The sequence below is a fragment of the Miniopterus natalensis genome, chromosome 11 (assembly GCF_054644295.1).
Source record: "Miniopterus natalensis isolate mMinNat1 chromosome 11, mMinNat1.hap1, whole genome shotgun sequence".
NCBI classification, from domain to species: domain Eukaryota; kingdom Metazoa; phylum Chordata; class Mammalia; order Chiroptera; family Miniopteridae; genus Miniopterus; species Miniopterus natalensis.
The window spans coordinates 38,147,824-38,169,649 of NC_142091.1; the positions used below are offsets into that span (position 1 = coordinate 38,147,824).

At 45.6% G+C, this 21,826-nt stretch overlaps 1 protein-coding gene across 1 annotated transcript in view; it reads right to left on the bottom strand.

Moving 5' to 3' along the window:
* SLCO2B1 (solute carrier organic anion transporter family member 2B1) overlaps window positions 1-21,826 on the bottom strand; it is a 56,214-nt gene that overhangs the window by 13,660 nt on the left and 20,728 nt on the right. Inside the window, exon 8 of the mRNA XM_016196380.2 lies at window positions 3,496-3,598. Coding sequence (XP_016051866.2) covers window positions 3,496-3,598 — 103 coding nt within the window. The remainder of the gene's footprint in view (window positions 1-3,495; window positions 3,599-21,826) is intronic.

Genomic DNA, 21,826 nt, shown 5'->3' on the forward strand with positions numbered 1-21,826 from the left:
ACCCCACCAGCAAGCAGGCTTCACTTAGAGCGGGGATTTTTGTCTGTTGGGTTAATTGCTGAATTTCCAGAGCCTGGGGCACAGTAAGCACTCAACAGATATTTATAGAATGAGTGAGGGAATGAATGAATGGACATACAGACTAATAGGTGATCAAATATCAAAATGTTGGGGCAGAAGCCGAGACCTCCAGATACGGTGAAACCTGAGCGGGCCGGGTGTGGGCGGCTTCCCGGAGGGGAGGCCTGAGGAATGGGAGGCTCGGAAGAGCTTGAGTGAGAAGGAAAAGGGATTCCTAATAGGGGCACAGCAGAGACAGATGCATGGAGGCAGAAATGGAAGTGAGGAGCTCCCCAGTCTCCTGCTGGCCCCTAAACTGGTGCCTGGGTGCAGGTTTCCTCACTGCAAGCCTGTTAAACTGAAGGGCACATAACACTGGGTAAGTCCCAAGCTCTGGGCTTCAGGGCTTCATCAGCAGGGGCTGCCAAGGTCACAGCCAAGAATGCTTCTGTCTGACCTGTGTGACTCTCTCCCCACTAATAACAAAAGAGAAAGAGGTGTGTTTCTACCAGCAGGAGGTACGGTGGAGAGAGGAGGAAAGGCCTTTCTAAGAACAGGTATCAGATAGCAAGCCACTCTCCGGGCTGGGCTGGGCTGGGCTGGGCTGGGCTGGAAGGATGGCCATGGGGCTTCTCTGAGCCAAGTGGGTGGGGTGGGTTCTTTCTCTTCCTGCAGCAGCAAGACAGAGGGCTCTGTCATGGGAGATTTCTGCTTGTCCTCAGAGCATGGTCAGAGTCCAGCCAGCTGATTCCCCTAGCCCCCTGGGAGGGGCCTGGAGCTGTCTTCTTGGGAGCCAAAAAATAAAGACTAAACAGTCCAGGCAGGGTAGGTGGGAACAGGGCCTGTGGAATTCCCCATCCTTTATGTCCCAAGCCTGCCTCCTGTCCCTAGTTCCTTGTCACATACAGAGTGCATTCGGCCAGGATTCAAAGCAAGGAGATGTGACGCCAGGTCTTCACCTCCCGTAGCTGCTCCAGTCTCCCTCTCTCCATGACCTGCCCTGTCCAGGATTGGGCTGGGCTTGGCCCAAGCTGTACAGGTGGCAGGGACTCATCCAAGTTCACCTGTAGAGGCTGGGGCAAGGCCAGGAGTTGCCAGGAGGTTCCTAACTCTTAGTATAAGGGCCTTTCCCCCTTCCACCCTCCACCCCAACCCACATTCCTCGATCTCTAGCTCCCTGACTCCACCTATTAATGGTCTCCGTCCTACTCTCTGTCCTACTCTCAGCACTAATCACTGTGGCCCCATTTGTACTTACTCCCTACCTCCAGCATCTGAGGCCTGTCCTTAAGACAGAGGGAAAATTCCTAGAGGGCAGGGCGGTGCCTTTCACTTGGATAGGTCATACCTGAAGGGCAACTCCAGGGTCCATCTCTAGCTTAGAAGTGTGTCTTCTCTATTAGACTGGGGCTTCCCTCAGCTTAGCGCAATGTCTCTCCCATCAGACAAGCCAGGGCCTCCCTCAACTCAGACACTATGTCTCCCTTATGAGACAGGGGCCTCCCACAGCTCAGAGGCCAGGTACCCTCCCTCAAATAAAACAGGTCCCCCTCTGTTTAGGGACTATGTTTGTTCCACTTGTCAGGGACCTCCCTTAACTTAACGACCATGTTTCCCCCATCAGACAGGGGTCTCCTTCAGCACAGAGGTCAGGTCTCCTCCATTAGGTAAGGCAGGTAGGCTCTCCCTCATTCAGGGACTCCCATGTATCCTCCATTGGAGAGGGACCTGCCTCAGCATAGACACTTGTCTCTCCCTTCAACCAGGGCCTTTCCCAGCTCAGGAACTATGTCTCCCCTATCAGACAGGGGCTTTCCTTAGCTCAGGGACTGTCTCCCTAAGTCTTTAGGGCTCCTCCAGCTGAAGGACCATGTTTCCATCTCCCTCTGCTTTCCCCATGGTTCCAGATGGTCAAGGCCAAGCCTCAGGGTCAGACCTGTCCCTCTGGAGCTCAGCAGAAAGCCCAGAAGCCAGGTTGGCTGATCAGCCACAGATTTGTGGCCAGCCCTGCCTTGGCTTCCTCTAAGCTCATATGGAAGTTGAAACTACCAGAGACAGTCTGGCCCAGGACACCCACTCCAGGATTCAGTTTCAGTGACTGGCTCCAGTTTCTCTCTGGGCAGGAGCCAAAGCAATGATTAATAAGATCTTCCATGGAACAGTGGGCCAGCACCCTCCAGCAGCTGAGGGTGACTTGAGGTTAAGGACCAAGCTCTAGTCCCAGCTTCATGGGGTCTATGTCCCCTTTCCCTGGGGATGCTGGAGAACTGGGGCCTAGATTACCAGTATCCCAACATCATGTCTTAGGAAACGTTTCCCAAGAATTGCGCTTAATTAACTTCCTGTTGCAAAAGTCCTCAGTGGAAACATGATGCAAACCATGTGGTTATCACCCCTTAAACCACAGGCAGCTCAATTTACAGTCCCAAGACACAGTCAGAATAATAACTGTAGGGCAGGAGTAATAATTGAAATAATAATTGTACCTTATATAAGTACAGTTGTTTTTTTTAAAATAATACACAAAGGGCTTTCCATTCATCATCCCATTTGGTTTTTCTAATAGTCCTTGAGAAAGGCAGAGCAAGGATTACAGACCCAATCTTTCATGTGAAGAAACTCAGGTTAGGGGAGGAAAGGAACTTCCCTAACACTGTATACGGGTCCGTGTCGGGGCGGGCCTCTAATCCAGGTCTCTGACTTGCTGTTCAGGGCTGTACAAGAGCCTGGCTCACAGAAGGGAATCAATCAATGGTCAGAATATTTAGAAAGGACCTCCTGGTTACAACATGGACCCTGGTTACTGATCAATTGAGCTCATAGTCTCAGGATCAGAATGACATGAATCTTAGATCATTGAGTCTACCCCTCACTGCACAGATGGGAAAACCGAGGCCCAAAGAGGAGCAATCACCCTGGACAAAACTCCAGGTTTCTGCACTTTAGCCCAGAGCTCCCTCTACCCATACCACAGCCTAGGAATATAATCAATATTTACTGAGAGCTTTCTGTTTGCAGGCTTAGTGGTAGCTGGGAGAAGGATCACAGATGAGCCAGCACATGCCCTGGCCTTTAAGAGCTCACTGCTCAGGGGAAGGACTGGACAAGTATGCAGCACAGGTCTAAGCTGATCTAGAAGCCCTAGGGTTCGGAGCCCTAGAGGAGGAAAACCAGGCTAGGTGAGCGAAGAAGAGAAGTGGCACTTGATTTTGACTTGGAAGGACAGGAAGATTTTGATGGATAGCGATGAAAAAAATGATGTTCCAAGCAGAGGAGATCATATGAGCAAAAACTCACAAGGAGTATGTATGGTGCTCATAAGGGACCTGTAGGTATGAAAGGTGGATCAAGAAAGGCAGGAATGGGCTAGATCTGGTACAGTCTCAAATGTCCTTCCAGCTGCACCTACCCATAGTCTAGCCCGAGCTCACCTACCTTTGATGAACTGGGTCACCGTCAGGTCTGGTGCAATCTGGGCTGGGCTGTCTTGCTTCTCTGGGGACCCCTCAGGGCTCTGCTCAGAGGAGAGATCTTCACACTGGGAAGACACAACCAAGGGAAGTCAACTGAATGAGACATTCTGCTCAGAGATGCTTGTGGGCTGGGGAAGGGAACTCGGAGAGAGGAGAGGGTGGGGTTCTGTCACTTCCTCGGGAGCAACAGGAGCCAGCAGTGTTCCATTTGTTCTTGACCTATAGGTACTTAACAAATGGGGTTTGTTTTTTTTTGTTTGTTTTTTTAAGAAATCAAATTTTATTGTCCAGCAATTAAAAGTATTCAAACATGTATTTTCTACATAATTTATTGTTAGGTGATCAATGTTAAATAAAATATTAATTTTCTTCATTTGCTTCAACTCACGGCTGCTTTGTTTTTTTCTTCCAAAATGTCACATGAAACACCTCTGAGGCAATGAAGACTTTTTAAACACCACAGCTAAGAACTTGATCATTCATTCATCTGTAGTTACTATATGCTTGTCACATGCAATTGTCTCCTAGTGGTTTAGTCATCCTCCATGATAAATTTGTGGAAAACATTCATCATGCCAAGTGGTTTTGAAAAAAATGGATATGGAATTCCTGTGGTTAAACTTTGTCATCACTGGCACTAACATCATAATAATCACCAACATTACCATGAAAATTACCACCATAACTACCATCATCATCTTTATTCCCATCATCTTAAATATCACCCCATTCATATCACCAGTATCATTATGAATAAATGAGCAATATTATTCTTCTATTATCATGGTTTCTGTCATAGTCCACCCACCACCAGCCAGCACAATCATCATCATCATTGCTGTCACCTGATGCTTCAGAATCACTAATGAAATCATGGCTATAAGAATCACCAATACCACTATCATTGTCTCTAACATCATCGTTTTCCCTGCCACTGTCCTTACCGCCATCAGCATCAACAGCCTCTATCGGAGGTTAACGCCACACTGCTCTCCTCAGTGATTACGTCACTCATGGCTATCATCACTTGGAAAGCCACCCTAAGCAAGAGCCTCCAGTGAGCTATGCCTTCTTAGGGGCTGGGGTGTTTGGGGCCTATAGACTTATCTGTTCTGTACCGGCTGCTGTGACAGGAAGAGAACTGTGTCCTGTGTCGGGGGAGCAAGAGGCAACAGCTCCTGTCCTCCTCTTGGCTGAGTCAGGCCACACGCGGAGAGGATTGCTCAGCTCTACCTCCACACTAGGAGGAAGCTCACGGACACCCTGGGGTGTGACCTTCCCTCTGCCTGAGGAGGGCCTGGAGTGTGACCTTCCCTCTGCCTGAGGAGGGCCTGGAGTGTGACCTTCCCTCTGCCTGAGGATGGTCTTTTATCCTGCGAAGGAAAAGACTTCAGAGCCACAGCCACAGTCTTCTGATTGCCAGAAAGGAAGGAGGAAATAATGATAATGATGGATGGTTACTAAGCACCTATTCAAGCCCAGTGCTATTCTAACGACTGACTAACACATTAACCCATTAACACCTCATGGCAATCTTCTGAAGTCGGTGCCATTATCATCCCTATTTTTAGGGAGTAAAACTGAGACGCAGAGAGATGAAATAACTTGCTTGGCTCCACAACTAGTAAGTGGCCTGGCTGTGATCTGAACTCAGATAGCTTGACTCTAGAGCCTCTATGCCTTGGCTGGTTCACCCTGAGGGAAGGGGAGACCAAGGTCACTGAGTGCTGGGTGTTCGACCTTCCTTGCTCTAATACATTTTCGTGCAGGTATTAGTATTGTGCACATTTTTATTTTATTTTATTTTATTTTATTTTATTTTATTTTATTTTATTTTATTATTTATTTATTTATTTTTAAATATATCTTTATTGATTTCAGAGAGAGGAAGGGAGGGGGGAGAGAGAAATATCAATGATGAGAGAGTCGTTGATCGGCTGCCTCCTGCACAGCCCCCGCTGGGGATCGAGCCCGCAATCCGGGCATGTGCCCTGACAGGGAATCGAACCTGGACCATAGGTCGATGCTCAACTGCTGAGCCACGCCGGCTGGGCATTGTGCACATTTTTTAGATAAGGAAACTAAATCTTGGAGAAGTTGTTACTGGCACAGGATCACTGGAATATAAGTGATCTAGGGGGTCTGATTTTACTACATTTTTTTATGTAGTCTAAGACCAGAATTTGAAGAAATAAGTTCTTTGGAGGAAGACTAAAGCCTAACGTAAAAAGCACTCTGGATGAGACGACCCTGGGAGGGAGTGAGTTCCCCATACCTAGCAGCATGCAAGCAGACGCTGACTTCTTCCTGGTCATGGGGGAGGGCAGGCTGGGCTGTAAAACTTCTCTGGGGGTCCTCTGGTTCTGCCTCTTATGGGCAAAAAAAAAGGTTCTGTAATAAAACTGACAAGTCTAGTGATGTAAAGTAACCTCACAGGGTGATGTGATCATAAATTCCGAACTGGGCAGGTCATGTGGACATTCATGCCCAGGCCTATGACATTTTTAGTAAAAGATTTATCTCTGCCTTAAGCAAGCCCTGTCCATTGTTCTTGTGCAGCTAGGTTAACACACCTTTGAAATGCCAGAGTAATCCTCTTTTTCAGACCCCTCAGAGACATCCTCAAGAGAACACATAATCTTGTTAACTATCTTGTACCTTGCTTTCTCCCACCTTTATTGCTCCCTAATTCCAAATGTATAAAGAAAACCTCAGAACTGTTATTCTCTGGAGCATTTGAAATCTTGCTTCCCAGCAGTTGTCATCAGGTTGGCTCAAATAAATCTTATAAAGCTCTTCTCTTCCCATGGAGCCTCTTTCTCCACAGACTTTACCCTCTGGTCTGTGTCTAACACTTTCTCTTTCCTTTCTCACCTTTTTTATTTTTAAGGGAGCTTCTGGAGGCAAATACTGGATTTTCCCACATTTCAGAACCTCGTGCCCGCCCCCACCCCAGGGGTACCCTGTTCCAACCTTCTTCCACCTGGCTCCCTGGTGCTGGCTGGCTCAAGGCTAGCCTTGCCCAGCAGGGAAATTCATTCAAACGTCAATTCCTGTGTGTTTTCCCCTTTTGGGCCTTTCCCTTTCTCCTCTCTTTTATTTCAGCAGCTAACAAGGGCTCTGGGTTTCCTGGCTTCAGGGGAGGTTTGTGGTAGGACAGAAAGCAGTGCTTTACTGCCAGATTTTCCTTCCCTGCGTTTGTTTCCAAAGCCTGATTCCATTGGAAAATTATGCTGGGTGTTGTGGGGGATGGGAGGAGAAAGGGAGACCTGGGGAATGGCGGGTGAAGGGGTGGGGCCTAGCAGTTGGTGGGTTCCACGAGCAGCAGAGCCACATAGCCTCTGAGACTGCCCAAGGAAGCAGTTCACCTCCAGGGGCAGTCTGCAGGTTGACCTAGGGAAGCTGAGTTCCCTTGTCCTCAGCTACATCAAACTCCTATGCCCCAAGCATGCTGAGGGGACCACATGGGCCAGGATGGATTTAGGCTGATGCCTGCTGAGTGGGGGTGGGTCTTCCCTCATGCCTGGGCACCCTGTAAGACCGCAGGACCTTTGTTTCACCCTAGTGGAGGAGCCCTGAGAAAGGCCGAGGTTGAATTTCTTGCTGATCTGGCAGGATAGGTGTTCTGAGTGGAAGGTGATTGTCAGAGAAAATAAAGAACTGTCTATCTTACAAACACTTGAGTGTGAGTCACACTTTGTTTATTGTCTCTCCTCTGCTGGTCTCTGAGATGTGCAAGAGCCCGGACCATATTTACCTTGTTCTCTGTCAAAATGCTGGTGTTTAGCCGAGGGCCTGAGGCAAAAAAGCAGATATCTGATAAATACAGAAAAGAAGGAATGTAAACAGACTCTTGGACTGCTGCTGGTTAGGGGAGGGGCACAGAGAGTCCACAATGAGCACCCCAGGGGCCTAGCAGCATGGAGATTCCAGGCATGCCAGTAGGCTCTGCACGCGGGCTCCTGCTCAGTCCTCACCAGGACCTGCAAAGGAAGGAGACTTAAACATTCCACACACAGCAAACAAGCTGTGAGGTTAGGTAACTTGCTCAACAACGCAGAACTAGAAAGTGGCAGAACTAAGATCTGAGCTCAAGCCTGCCTGAGTAGAAAACTCATGCTTTATCTGCTAAGCTCTGTGAGTCAGAGGCCCTGGTGCAGGACTGGCAGAATTAAGAGGCACCTTTGTGGTGTGATGTAAAGGGGCCTGAAATCCACCATTCTGTCTTAATGCTCCTGGTGAGGCACTGAGGGGCTATTACTCATTTATGCCCTAGAGCGGTACTGTCTGAGCCAGCACCGCCAGTCACGTGGCCACTGAGCACTGAAAACATTGCTAGGCCCAACTGGAATGTTCCGTAAGTATAAAATACATATTGAATGTCACAGACTTAGTATGAAAAAAAGAATGGATAATATCTCATCATTAATGTGGACAAAAAGGAAGCTCAGTAATAAAACTGGTAAGTCCAAGTAAACTTACAGGGTGATCTGATAAAAAATTGCTAACTGGGCAGGTCATAGTGCGCAATCATTCCCCAGGCATATAACTTCTTTAGTAAAAGTTTACCTTTGCCTTAAGCAAATTCTGTCCACTGTTTCTGTTCATCTAGGTTAACACACCTTTGAAAAGCCTTTTTTTTCAGACTCCCTGGGAAGCATAACCACCCTTAATGGAGCACATAACCTTTTTTAAAAATATATGTTTTTATTGATTTTAGAGAGAGAGGAAGGGAGAGGAGAGAGAGAGGAGAGAGAAACATCAATGTGAGCAGGAAATAGAAAACATTGATAGGTTACCTCCCACATGTGCCCTGGCTAGGGATCAAACCTGAAATCTGGGTATGTGACCTGACTCAGAATCAACCGGCGACCTTTCAGTGTAGGGGGCGGCACTCAACTGCCTGAGCGACGTGGGCCGGGGCAAAGGAGCACATGATCTTGTTAACCATCCTGTAATCCAGTGCCTGCCTTCCTACCACCTTCGTGTAATCTTCCTTACATTCCCTCTTTAATTCCAAATATATAAAAAAACCACAAAACTGTCATTCTCTGGGCCTTTGAGATCTTGCTTCTGGGCATTGTCATCAGTTTGGCTCAAATAATCACATAAAAATTCTCTACAGGTTTGGAAGTTTCTTATGCTGGCACTAATTTTTTATATTTATGATATGCTAAAAAAGAGAATATTTTAGATATAGTGGGCTAAATAAAATATATTATTGGGGAATTATTGATTCTCCAAGCAAATAACACCCACAGAAAAGCAGGTGTAGCCATGTTTATATCTAACAAAATAGATTTTAAGATAAAAAAAGTAACAAGAGACAAAGATGGACATCTTATAATGAAACAAGGGACACTACATCAGGAAAACATAACACTTTTTAATATATTTGCACCCAATCAGGGAGCACCAAAATATATAAAACAACTACTCACAGAACTAAAGGGAGAAACTGATAAAAATACAATCATAGTTGGGAACCTTAATACTCCATTGACAGCTCTAGATAAATGATCCAAACAGGAAATCAATACAGAAATATCTGCACCTTAAATGACACATTAGACCAAGTGGACATAATTGACATTTACAGAGCATTTCATCTCAGAACATCAGATTATACATTCTACTCCAGTGCACATGGAACATTCTCAAGGATAGACCATATGTTGGGTCACAGAACTAGCCTCAACAAATTCAAGAAGACTGACGTTATACCAAGCATAATCTCTGACCACAGTGCTTTGAAATTAGAAATCAACTGCAAAAAAGGAATTAAGGAAACCCACAAATACATGGAGATTAAACAGCATATTACTAAAAAATAACTGGGTCAAAGATGAAATGAAAAGTGAGATCAAAAGATATAGAGAGACAAATGAGAATGACACCACGACAATTCAAAACTTCTGGGATGCAGGGAAAGCAATAATAAGAGGGAAGTTTATATCGCTACAGGCCTGTCTCAAGAAACAAGAGAAATCCCAAGTAAACATCCTAACATCACATCTTAAAGAACTAGAAAAAAAGCAAAAGCAACCCAAAGTCAACAGGAGAAAGGAAATAATGAAAATTAGAGCAGAAATGAATGAAAGAGAGAACAAAAATACTATACAAAAAAAATTAATACAAAAAGAGCTGCTTCTTTGAAAAGATTTATAAGATTGACAAACCTCTGGCTGGACTCACTAAGGAAAAAAGGGAAAAGACTCATATAAACAAAATCAGAAATGAAAGAGAAGTTGCCACAGACATCACAGATACACAAAGGATCATACTAGAATATTATGAAAGACTCTATGCCACCAAATTCACTAACCTAGAAGAAATGGATAAGTTCCTAGGAATATATAACCTTTCTAGACTGAATCAGAAAGAACTGGAAAATCTAAGTAGACCTATCAGCAGTGAGGAAATTGAAACAACCATTAAAAACCTCCTAAAATATAAAAGTCCAGGACCAGATGGCTTCGCCAGTGAATTCCACCAAACATTCAAAGAAGATTTAAAACCTGTCCTTCTCAAACTCTTCCAAAACCTTGAAGAAGACACAGTACTTCCTAACACACTTTATGAGGCCAATATAACCTTAATACCAAAACCTGGCAAGGACAACACACACACAAAAAAACTACAGACCAATATCTCTGATGAGTACAGATGCAAAAATCCTAAACAAAATACTAGCTTATCGAATACAATGATACATTAAAAAATGATACATCACGATCAAGTGGGGATCATTCCAGCGGCACAAAGACGGTTCAACATATGCAAATCAACCAGTGTAATACACCACATTAACAAAAAGGGTAAAAATCATATGATCTTATCAATAGATGCAGAAACAGCATTTGATAAGATACGATATTCATTTATGACCGAAACACTCAATAAAATAGGCAAAGAAGGAAAATATCTCAACATAATAAAGACCATACATGACAAACCCTCAGCCAATATCATACTCAATGGTGAAAAACTGAAAGCTTTTCCTCTAAGATGAGGAACAAGACAAGGATGCCCACTCTCACCACTCTTAACATAGTTCTGGAAGTCCTAGCCAGAGCAGTCAGGCAAGAGAAATAAATAAAAGGCATCCAAACTGGGAAGGGAGAAGTAAAACTGTCACCTTTTGCAGATGACATGATTCTATATATAGAAAACCCTAAAGACTCCACCAAAATACTATTAAAAACAATAAACAAATACAGCAAAATTGCAGGATACAAAACCAATGTAGGAAAATCCACTGCATTCCTATAGACTAACAATGAAACTTCAGGAAAAGAAATGAAAAATACAACTCTTTTTGCAATTGCAAAAGAATAAAATACCTAGGAATAAACTTAACAAAGGCTATGAAGGACCTATATACTGAAAACTACAAAACCTTATTAAAAGAGATTGAAAAAGCCCTGGCTGGTGTGGCTCATTTGGTTGGAGCACTGTCCCGTACACCAAAAGGTGGCAAATTTGATTCCCAGTCAGGGCATATATGCAGGTTGGGGTCAGATCCTGGTCAGGGCGTATAGGGAAAGCAACCAAAGGCAACTGATTGATGTTTCTCTCTCTTTCCCCTTCCTCTTTCTCTAAAAATCAATAACAATATATCCTTGGGTGAGGATTTAAAAAGAGAGAGAGAGAGAGATTGAAAAAGACACAATCAAATGGGAAGATATTCCATGAAAGACATTTGGTGTTCCTGGATTGGAAGAATCAACATAGTTAAAATGGCCATGTTACCCAAAGCAATATACAGATTTAATGCAATCCACACCAAAATCCCAATGTCATTTTAAAAAAGAAATTGAACAAAAAAATCATCAGATTTGTATGGAACCACAAAAGACCCCCAAAAGCCAAAACAATCCTGAGAAAAAAGAATGAAGCTGAAGGTATCACACTACATGACTTCAAATTATACTACAGAGCTCCGAGAATCAAAACAGCATGGTATTGCCTGGCCTGTATGGCTCAGCGGTTGAGCATCAACCTATGAATCAGGACGTCACAGTTCAGCGCACATGCCCTGGTTGCAGGGGCATGCAGGAGGCAGCTAATCAATGACTCTCATCATGTTTCTATCTCCCTCTTTGTCTCCTTCCTTTCTCTGAAATCAATAAAAACATATTTAAAAACAAAACAAAACAGCCCTGCCCGGCTTGGCTCAGCGGTTGAGCGTCAACCTGGGATCCAGGAGATTGGGGTTTGGTTCCTGGTCAGGGCACACGCCCGGGTTGTGGGCTCGATCGATGACTTTCTCATCATTGATGTTTCTATCTCTCTCCCTCTCCTTTCATCTCTCTGAAATCAATAAAGATATATTTAAAAAAAAAAAAACAACAACAAAAACAAACAAACAAAAATAACATGGTATTGGCAGAAAAACAGAACAATGGAGCAGAACTGAGAGCCCAGAAATAAAACCACAGGTATGTGAGCAAATAATTTTTGACAAAGGAGCGAAAAACACACAATGGAGAGAGAAGGCCTCTTCAATAAATGGCGGCGTTGGGAAAATTGGAAAGCCACATGCAAAAGAATGAAACTAGATTACAGTTTGTCTCCATGTACAAAAACAAATTTTAAATGGATCAAAGACCTAAATATAAAATCTGAAACAATAAATTACATAGAAGAAAACATAGGTACTAAACTTATTGACCTTGGCCTTAGAAAACATTTTATGCATTTGACCCCAAAAGTATGGGAAGTAAAGGCAAAAATAAATGAATGGGACTATATCAAACTCAAAAGCTTCTGCACAGCAAAAGAAACTGCCAACAAAACAGAAAGGCCATCAGCTGAATGGGAGATGATATTTGCAAACGAGAGCTCCAACAAGGGGTTAATATCCAAAATATATAAAGAACTCATACACTCAACACCAAACAAACAAACAATCCAATTAAAAAATGGGCAGAGGACCTGAACAGACACCCCTTCCAAGAAGACACACAAATGGCCAACAGATATATGAAAAGATACTCAACTGCACTAGCTTTTAGGGAAATGAAAACTATAATGAGATACCACCTCACACTTGTTAGAATGGCTATTATCAACAAGACAAGGTTGTGGAGAAATTGTGGAGAAAAAGGAACCCTCATTCACTGCTGGGAATGTAAACTGGTACAGTCACTATGGAAAACAGTATGGAGGTTCCTCAAAAAACTAAGACTAGAGCTACCATATGACCCAGCAACCCTTCTTATGGGTATCTACCTGAAGAACTTGAAAACATTTATTCACAAAGATATATGCACCCCTGTATTCATTGCAGCATTATCTATGGTGGCCAAGACATGGAGACAACCAAAGTGTCCTGTAGAGGACTGGATAAAGACCGTGTGGTACATATATACTATGAAATACTACTCAGCCATAAGAAAAGATGAAATACTTCCATTTGTGACACGGATGGACCTATAGAATATTATGCTAAGTGAAATAAGTCAGAAAAAGCTAAGAACTATATGATTTCACTCATATGTGGGATATAAAACTGTAACTCATAGACACAGACAATAGCATGGTGGTTACCAGAGGGCAGGGGGTGGGGGAGTAGTAAATGGTAAAGGGAGCCAAATATATGGCGACGGAAGATGATTTGACTGTGGGTGGTGAGCACACAATGCAATATACAGATCATGTATCATAGAATTGTACACTTGATCATCAGAGAGATGCAAATTAAAACCACAATGAGGTATCACCTCACACCTGTCAGAATGGCTGCCATCAACAAATCAACAAACGACAGCTGCTGGCGAGGGTGTGGAGAAAGGGGACCCCTGATACACTGCTGGTGGGAATGCAGACGGGTGCAGCCACCATGGAGGTTCCTCAAAAAATTAGAAATGGAGCTGCCTTTTGACCCAGTGATCTCACTTCTAGGAATATATCCTAAGAATCTTGAAACACTGATCAGAAAGACTATATGCACCCTGATGTTCATAGCAGCACAATTTATAATAGCTAAGATCTGGAAACAGCCCAGGTGCCCATCAGTAGCTGAGTGGATAAAAAAGCTGTGGGACATTTACACCATGGGATACTACGCAGCTGTAAAGAAGAAGGATCTTGTGCCCTTTGGGACATCATGGAGGGACCTGGAGAATATTATGCTAAGTGAAATAAGCCAGGCAGAGAAAGACAAACATCACATGATCTCACTTATATGTGGAATCTAAAGAACTTAATAAACCGATGAACAGAAGTGATTCAGTGACATGGAAGCATGGATCAGACTGATGAATCTCAGAGGAATAGAGGCGGGGGCGTGGAGGGGGCGAGAGTAACCAAAGAACTTATATGCATATATGCACAAATCAAGGACACAGACAATGGTGTGGAGAGGGACTGGGGAGGGGGGTGGAAAGGGGTGGAATGGGTTACTGGGGAGAAAAAGGGACATCTGTAATATTTTAAACAAAAATTAAAAAAAAAAAAGAATTGTATACTTGAAACCTATATGATCCTATTAACCAATGTCATCCCAATAAATTTAATAAAAAACATATATTATTAAAATTAATGTCGTTTACTTTTGAATGTAGCTACTAGAACATTTAGAATGAACAGATGTGGCCCACGTGATGTTTCTTTTGGACGTGCTGCCTAAAGAGAGTGAGAATCTCTGTCCTGTCTCAGTCCTGGCCGAGCTGTGGGAGAGCAGCGGGGGAGAGCCATCCCAGGTGCTGGGAAGGTCCTGGCACCTGAGGGAGAGGGTGCTGGGAGCGGGGTGCTGCCCTAGGAATGGAAGTAGGAAGGGCTGGGAGAGACTAATAACTTCCCAGCTTTTCTTAGCACGCAGGAGCAGGATTTCTCCTTAGAAAGGCAGAATCTTGTGAGTTCCTTGCCTGGCACTCCTCGCCCTCAAGTAAACAGTAAAAACAACACAACGTCATCTGCGGCCACATGTACAACCCTATATGGTCTACACTGCACTTTCACTTCCACCATGTCGGTTAATTCCCACAATAGTCTGGGGTAGGGGTTATTACTGCATCTATTTCATAGAAGAGGAAACTAAGACCCAAAAAGGGGAAGTGTCTCCCAGGGAGTACTTGGAAGAATGGGCTCTTAAACCCAGGTCCTCTAGGAGCCTCACCTCATTCCAGTCTCCTGCTGTGAAAAGGAACATGGGGACTGGAGATGGAAGGGGAGGGACAGACTTTCAGGGGCTGGGGGTTCAGGGAAGGCATCCAGGGAGAAGAGAGGTTTGAGATTTGGATAGACAGGGAGGGAGAGGTTATTCGAAGCAGGGGCACAGTGGGACAGGCTAGTAAGCCAGGACAAGTGGAATAGGGAAACTGAGACAGATAATGAAACATCCTAGCAGTTTACAGCCATCTAGTAAATTACAAAATCCTATCTTCCCTAACCAAGGACACTTAAGAGTAAATGGTTTAGCCCTGGCCAGTGTGGCTCAGTTGGTTGGAGCATCGTCCCATATACTGAAGGGTCTAGGGTTCAACTGTCAGTCAGGGCACATCCCCAGGTTTCCTTCGGTTCAATCCCTGGTTGAGGCTCGTGCAGGAGGCAACCAATCAATGTTTCACTCTCACATTGATGTTTCTCTCTCTTCCCCTCTCCCATCTTCTCTATCTAAAATTAATTAAAAAAGCATGTCCTTGGGGGAGGATTTAAAAAAAAAAAAAGAGTAAATGGTTTACACATCTCCCCCTGGTAACCAGAGGGTAAATAGCTTAAATCACCCAGCTCAGGATGATAGATAATAAAAATCCAATTAGTGCCATTTGTGCCAACCCCACGCAAGGACGGATGAAATCAGGTGAATAAAGCTCATTTTGGCTCATCAGTATAAAGCTGAAGACTATTCTATTGAGATTCTCCCCTAAGAACCTCCCCTAAACCCCCAGCCTTTAAAACCCTCAAGACCAAGCACCCAGCATGTGCCTTCCCTTGCTGGAGCATGCCCACCCACACCTTTCCTTCCCCCATTCTTCCTCCCCCAGGGGAGTTACCTTTGCCTTTCTCTCTGCTAAGCTCCAAAGGCCCTTTTGCTTCTGTAACTCGTTTCCTGAGCCTCTGCAGCTCAGCTGGCTCAACTCTACTACCTCCATAACTTTCTAAGTAAACTTTCTCTTATAATTTGAGTTCCTGGCTCTGAATTCTTTCTTTGCTAAACTCATGAACTGAGGTCTGCCCTAGCTGGTTTGGCTCAGTGGGTAGAGAGCTGGCCCATGGACTGAAGGGCTCCGGGTTCGATTGAGGCCAAGGGCACATAGCTTGGTTGCAGGCTCAATCCCTGGCCTGGGTCAGGGTGCGTGCAGGAGGCAACCAATGGATGTGTCTCTCTCAGATCGATGTTTCTCTCCCCCTTCCACTCTCTCTGAAAAGCAATGGAAAAAATATCCACCAACATCTCCAGTAACAACTGTACCTGCAAAAGTGTGTGGGAGGTAGTAGGGAACTAATTTGACTCCGGCCACGAGTCTCTGAGGCAGGAGCTGAATGGTTTGGAGGGCCAGTTCTAAGGCACTTCGGCCTTATTTGTCCCTTGGGTAGCAGGAGCACTGTCTGTCCGTAGGTCCTGTCTCTGTGCTCTCCACAAATTTTCACCCCCCTCCCTGGAACTGTTTTGAAGACTCTTGACTAATAGTGGGCTCCAGAAAAGGAAACGAGCCTCTGCTCAGAGCAGGGCTTGGAGTATGACCCATCTGGCTGTGGTTTGCCCAGGTCAGCAGGCTGGGCTGAGGAAGCTGGTTAGAATCCCTTCCCCCCGCCCCCGGGGCTATGTGCTGACTGCTGCAAGCCTGCAGGACACAGGACACTGTGGACTGGTGCATGGAAGGCCCCACTGTCTGCTGGGCCACCAGGGATCCAGGAGCTGTCCTCAGAGGAAGCTGAATTCCTAGAAGGCTTGGACCCAGAGCTGTGTCCCCAGCCCCAAGGAGCCAGGGCTGACCCTGGCGAGTATTGTGGAGCTCTCTGCCAGCCCTCAGCTTCCATCACATGTGGCCACGGAAAGCAGCCACAGGGATGAGCTTCCTGTCCACTACAGGAGGGAGGTGGTGTTTTGTAGCAGAATGCCAGCGGATCTGAACTTCTGCAAGGAAGGTGACATGCTTCTAGCTCTCATATAATGAGATTCATGCCACTGGCCATGCCTCTCTTTCCCTTTGGCTGCCAGAAAGCTCTCAGAACTAAGTAAGAGGTTCAGTGGTATCAACTGAATTTATCTTTATGGTACACGCTTTGATGCTTCTTTCATCCTGATAACATTTTTCTGTGATTTCTATTTTCCTGCTTCTTGGCCTTGATTGAGTGGTTCAGCACAGCTCTAGCAATGCACTTCCTGGGTCTGAATCCCAGCTCCAACATTCACTAGCCACTTGATCAAGTTATTTAATCCCTCTGTAACAGTCCCTTGGGTGTAAAATGGGAGTAATAACTAAACCTACTTCATAGGTGGGTTACAAAGATTAAATGAGGTGCTTCGTCAAGGGCTTAGAACTGCACATGGTGCAGAGTAAGCAATTCCCGTTAGCCTGATTTCCCACTCCTTTACTAGTACTGTACATGTGTTTGGTGTAACTGTCTTAAACCTTTTATGGAATATAGTGAAAGTAGAATATAGAAAAGCATATGAAAAGAAAATTTTTCCTCTTAAGAGTTGGCTTGATGAGAGAAAGATACGAAGAACAAACACTCCTGGTTATTGAACCTGCGTGTGAGGCATTAAACCGCCTACCTCAGCACTTTGTCTCGTTTCATTCTTACAAAAAACTCAAGATGCAGATTTTATGATTATACCCATTTTACAGATTTCAGAATTAGTATGTGGTAGAGCCAAGATTCACACCCGGGCCAGTATGGTGCAGACACCGTGCATCTAACTTCTGCAGCTGTTGGTACCCCTTGGGCCACATCAGCTACCAATTACCTCTCTTCTTTCGCCTCAGTCTCTTCCTCTGTCAAATGGGGGTATTGGACTAGATAAGTGTTTTTAAAACTGTTTCTTTAAGTAACAGAACCCTTTTCTTAATTGAAATCTCACTCAAAAGACTGGAATAAAACCCACAAAAGTAGAACTTGTCTGACTGAAATGTGTGTGTGTGTGTGTGTGTGTGTGTGTGCATGCTCACACATGCACTTGCACTAGTCTAGAGGGATAGATGGCCCTTAGCCTTGCTGGGGACCACCTTTACTCAGTCTCCCTACACTTGGGGTTCTGTGGGGAGCAGATCACCTCAAAGGGTCCTCCAGCCCCCCCGGAAGCTCTAACATGTACCAGGCTAGGGAGGAGTAGCCTCTCCTTAGCCCTTTGGGGCCAAAACCTGGCCTTGTACATACTGGTTGGTACAGGGGGAGGGTGCTGGCCAAGCTCTGGGCACAGCCTTGACCCTCTCTGGATCTCAATCCCTCCATCTGTAGATGGAAGGGGGTTGAACTGAATGATCACACAAGACCTTTTATCTTAGAGAGTCGAGATGGGGTCAGGGTAGAGTCCCAAGGCCTAGAGGGCCAAGCATAGAGAAGAACACAGAGGGTCTTTCAGGCCAGCTGAGAGGGGGCTGGAGGGAGTGATACGAGGCACAGGAAAGACCTGAGTCATATCGGACTTCACAGGGCCTACAGAGGGAGCACAAAGTCCAAAGGGAACAGGAGCCTCCTGGCTGGGCAGACCTCAATAGAGCAGTCACATAGTCTTGGGTTTTAAGGGCCATTGTAACTGTCACTGCCCACTCCTGTTCCCATTCTTGACCATTCTTCCAAAGAAGCACATCGAGGTTAATGACTGGGAGACAGTGGATTTCACAAACTCTTTGGCCAAAATTCTAGTCATTTAGAAATGTGAATTTTGGGAATCACACACCATTTGAATCATAGAATCTTAGAATGATAGAACACAGGTACCTGAGAATCTTCAACTACTAGAAACAGAATTTTTAAAACATAGAATCCCAGCCCAGCCGGGCGTGGCTCAGCAGTTGAGCATCGACCTAGGATCCAGGCGATCAGGGTTTGATTCCCAGTCAGGGCACATGCCCAGTTGGGGACGTGCGGGAGGCAGCCGATCAATGACCCTCTCATCATTGATGTTTCTATCTCCTTCCCTCTCCCTCTCTTTCCCTCTCTCTGAAATCAATAAAGATATATTTAAAAAATAAAAACAAAACAAAACAAAAGAACATAGAATCCCAGATTCTGGGAGATAGCCCAGAATAACAGACATGGAGACTCCCAAGAAATATAAACCACAGGAAGGTGGCAGAGACCAGTGGTGCTTAGAGGCTGGGCAGGGACAGGGAATCTCAACAGAGGAAGCCCTTCCCAGCCCCAGCCCAGCCCCAAGGGCAAGCACTCAGAAAGACCTGAGGGTGTGGAGGGCACAGGAGGGTTGCTGGCTGAATGGGGCCCTACCACCACAAAGCCAGATGGGGTCAGATGCCCTGCTGGGGAGCCCCTAAAAGACAGTCTTTATTCCACAGGTTCTGCAGAGCCATCTGCCAGGAGTCCTGGGGCTTGACAGGACCTTAGAGACTGGCTGATTGCACACAGGGAGACTGAGGCTTAGAGAGAGGTAAGACCTGTTCTGATTCACTCCTAGAAAGATGTCTGGTGGCCATCAGAGCTCTAAGGTAACAGATTCATGGACAAAGCCAAAGGCAGGAAAGCAGAGCTCCTGTCCCCTCCCATGCTCTGTATGCCCCGCTCCCCTCCCTCATCTCATAGTCTTCTCTGTGGAAACTAATGTTCCCCTTCCCCCAGGCAGAGAACCCTAAGCCCTGGTCATGGGAGAAACCGAGCTGTCATTCAGTCACACCCTGCTTGTCTGCACCTGGCCTTCCTTCACTACCTGAGAGCTCTTTGGGGCAGGGGCTGTGGGATGCACCCTTCTGTCCTGCTGTGAAAATGCTCTAGAGACAGGGAGCCATTTAGAGGAGACATCATTGAGCCTGGCAGGCCTTGTCCAATCTTCTGCCCATTGTACAGACAGGGAAACTGAGGCCAGAGACCTTCTCTGGTCACATAATTCTTGTGTTACATACCACCATCTCCCAGATACCCTTAGAAACTGCATTGACTACTAGGAGGGTATTTAGGGGACCCCTGGGCCAGGGAGAGGGTGCTCAAAGGGATTTCAGGAGTAGTTCCTTCTTCCCTTTCTCCCCCTGCCTGTTCCCGCTCCCTTCAGAAGATAACACATCCCATGTCTGGGGACCTGCACTTTCTGGCAGCCGATTCCACCTCACTAGCCCTTCCTCCTGGTCCATCCACCCCCCCATCAGTGGCCTGAGTGGACTGGGCCAGCCCGAGTAACTGTAAGCACACACCGAGTAACTGTAAGCACACACCGTCAAGGCAGCCTCAGGGGGCAGGGGAACAGTTCCTCCCACATCAATATTTATTGCTTGAGAGCTGCTGGAAGCAGATCATCACGTTCTTAGCCTTGGGTTCTTTTTTAAGAACCTCTCACCCCCTTCCCTCCCCACTCCCCATCCCCAACGTGCTGACAGAATGAAGCCAGCCAGCCAGACAAGTTCACAGCCCAAGAACCAGGGTTTCAAGGCATCACAGAGACACAGCTCTTAAAATCTGAATCTCTGCATCACAGCAGCTTCCACTCAAGGAATCACACATTCTCCAAATCCAGCTGCACAGAATATGCTCTAGAATCCAACCTCAGCATCTTACACAACAGAACAGAATACAGAAGTGACTTGCTCAGGGTCACATGACTCACATGTGACGGAGCCCAGCACAGACAAATCTCTTCCACCTACTCTACCCCAAGGCCCACGTGCCTGTTCTTTCTGTTTCAATTTAAGACTCAACTTGGTAATTATCCATGACCAGCAACCCAGGCTCTCCCCTTCCTCTATGACTACCCTCACTTCTAAGAACTCTTCCCCAAGTTCTAGGAATTCTAGCTCATTCAGATTTTGGCCTGAGCTGGGCAGAACTGGGAAGGACCATCTGTGGTTCCAAGCTTTCTTTTCCCCTGAAACTGGTCCCTCTCCAGCGTGTGCCTCCCCCTATCTCTGATCCAGCATCACCCCAGCCCTTCTCTGTCTCTGGGATGTCCCATACCAGAGCAGCCCCAGGTCTGTGCAGTCCCCTTCTTGGGTGGTTCCTGGACTCATTCCCATGCCCCACCTCACTGCCAATCACTGGTTCCTCCCTGGACCAAGGCCATAGCTGCCACTCAGTCTCCCTGCCTCCAGCTGCTCTCTGCACACGCTACCGTCTATTGCAGTCCAGTCTCTGCACCTGGTGATAGAGCTCAGGACCCCCTGCTTACCCTCCCTCCGGGGCCACCAGCTGCTGTTGGAGCTGGCGGGCAAGGCTTTTCCTGTTCTGGCCCCTGCTGGCTGTTTCAACATCATTTTTCTTTGATCCCTGCGTATACACCCTGTGTTCCAGCAGGGGGATAAAGCAGCCTAGTCTGGGGGCAGACAGACTTGGGCTCAAGTCTCAGCTTTTCTAGGCAGAGACCTTTTCAGTCCTTTCTCCTAGGCCCAAACTTGCTTGCTCTAAGAAGGAGGCCATATCATATATTACAGCAAACATATTTAAATGCACCAACCTGCCACATTGAATAGAATTATTCTTGCTGCAAAATAGTCAACATGATTTTTATAAATGTCCCTTTGAAATTAGAACTACTTATCAACAACCAACTTAATTTATGCTTGTGATTTCTCAACAACGACTTTGCTGCAAAATAATTATATATCGTATATTGTATATAATATATTAAATATTATACATATGCAGGTCTCTGCACCCGGTTCCTGACAGAGAACTCCTAAAATTTTTTTAAATTGTTATTTATTGATTTGAGCGAGAAGGAGACATCAATTTGTTGTTCTACTTATTTATGCATTCCTTGATTGCTTCTTGTATGTGCCCTGACTAGGGATCAAACCCACAATCTTGGTGTATGGGGACGATGCTCTAACCAACTGTGCTACCGGGCCAGGGCCTAAAACTCTGGTAAATAGGTGTGCTAGGAGGATTTTTTGTTCTGGACACAGAGCTCCTAAGATCTCTGGAACTTCCTGAGTGATAGGAGCATCTTTTATTTTGAATAGGAGATTTTAGTGGACTCCTGGATGAGGGCTGGTTTCCAGAAAGACCAAGTTATGATGACAAACTTGGAACTTTCAGCCCCATCCTTCCATTCTTTAAAGAGGAGAGAGGAGCTGGAAATGGAGTTAATCACTGATTGTGCCTAGGTAATGACGCCTCCCAACAATGTGGGACTTGGGAACTTCCAGGTCAGGGAAAACAGCCTGTAGGTGACCTGC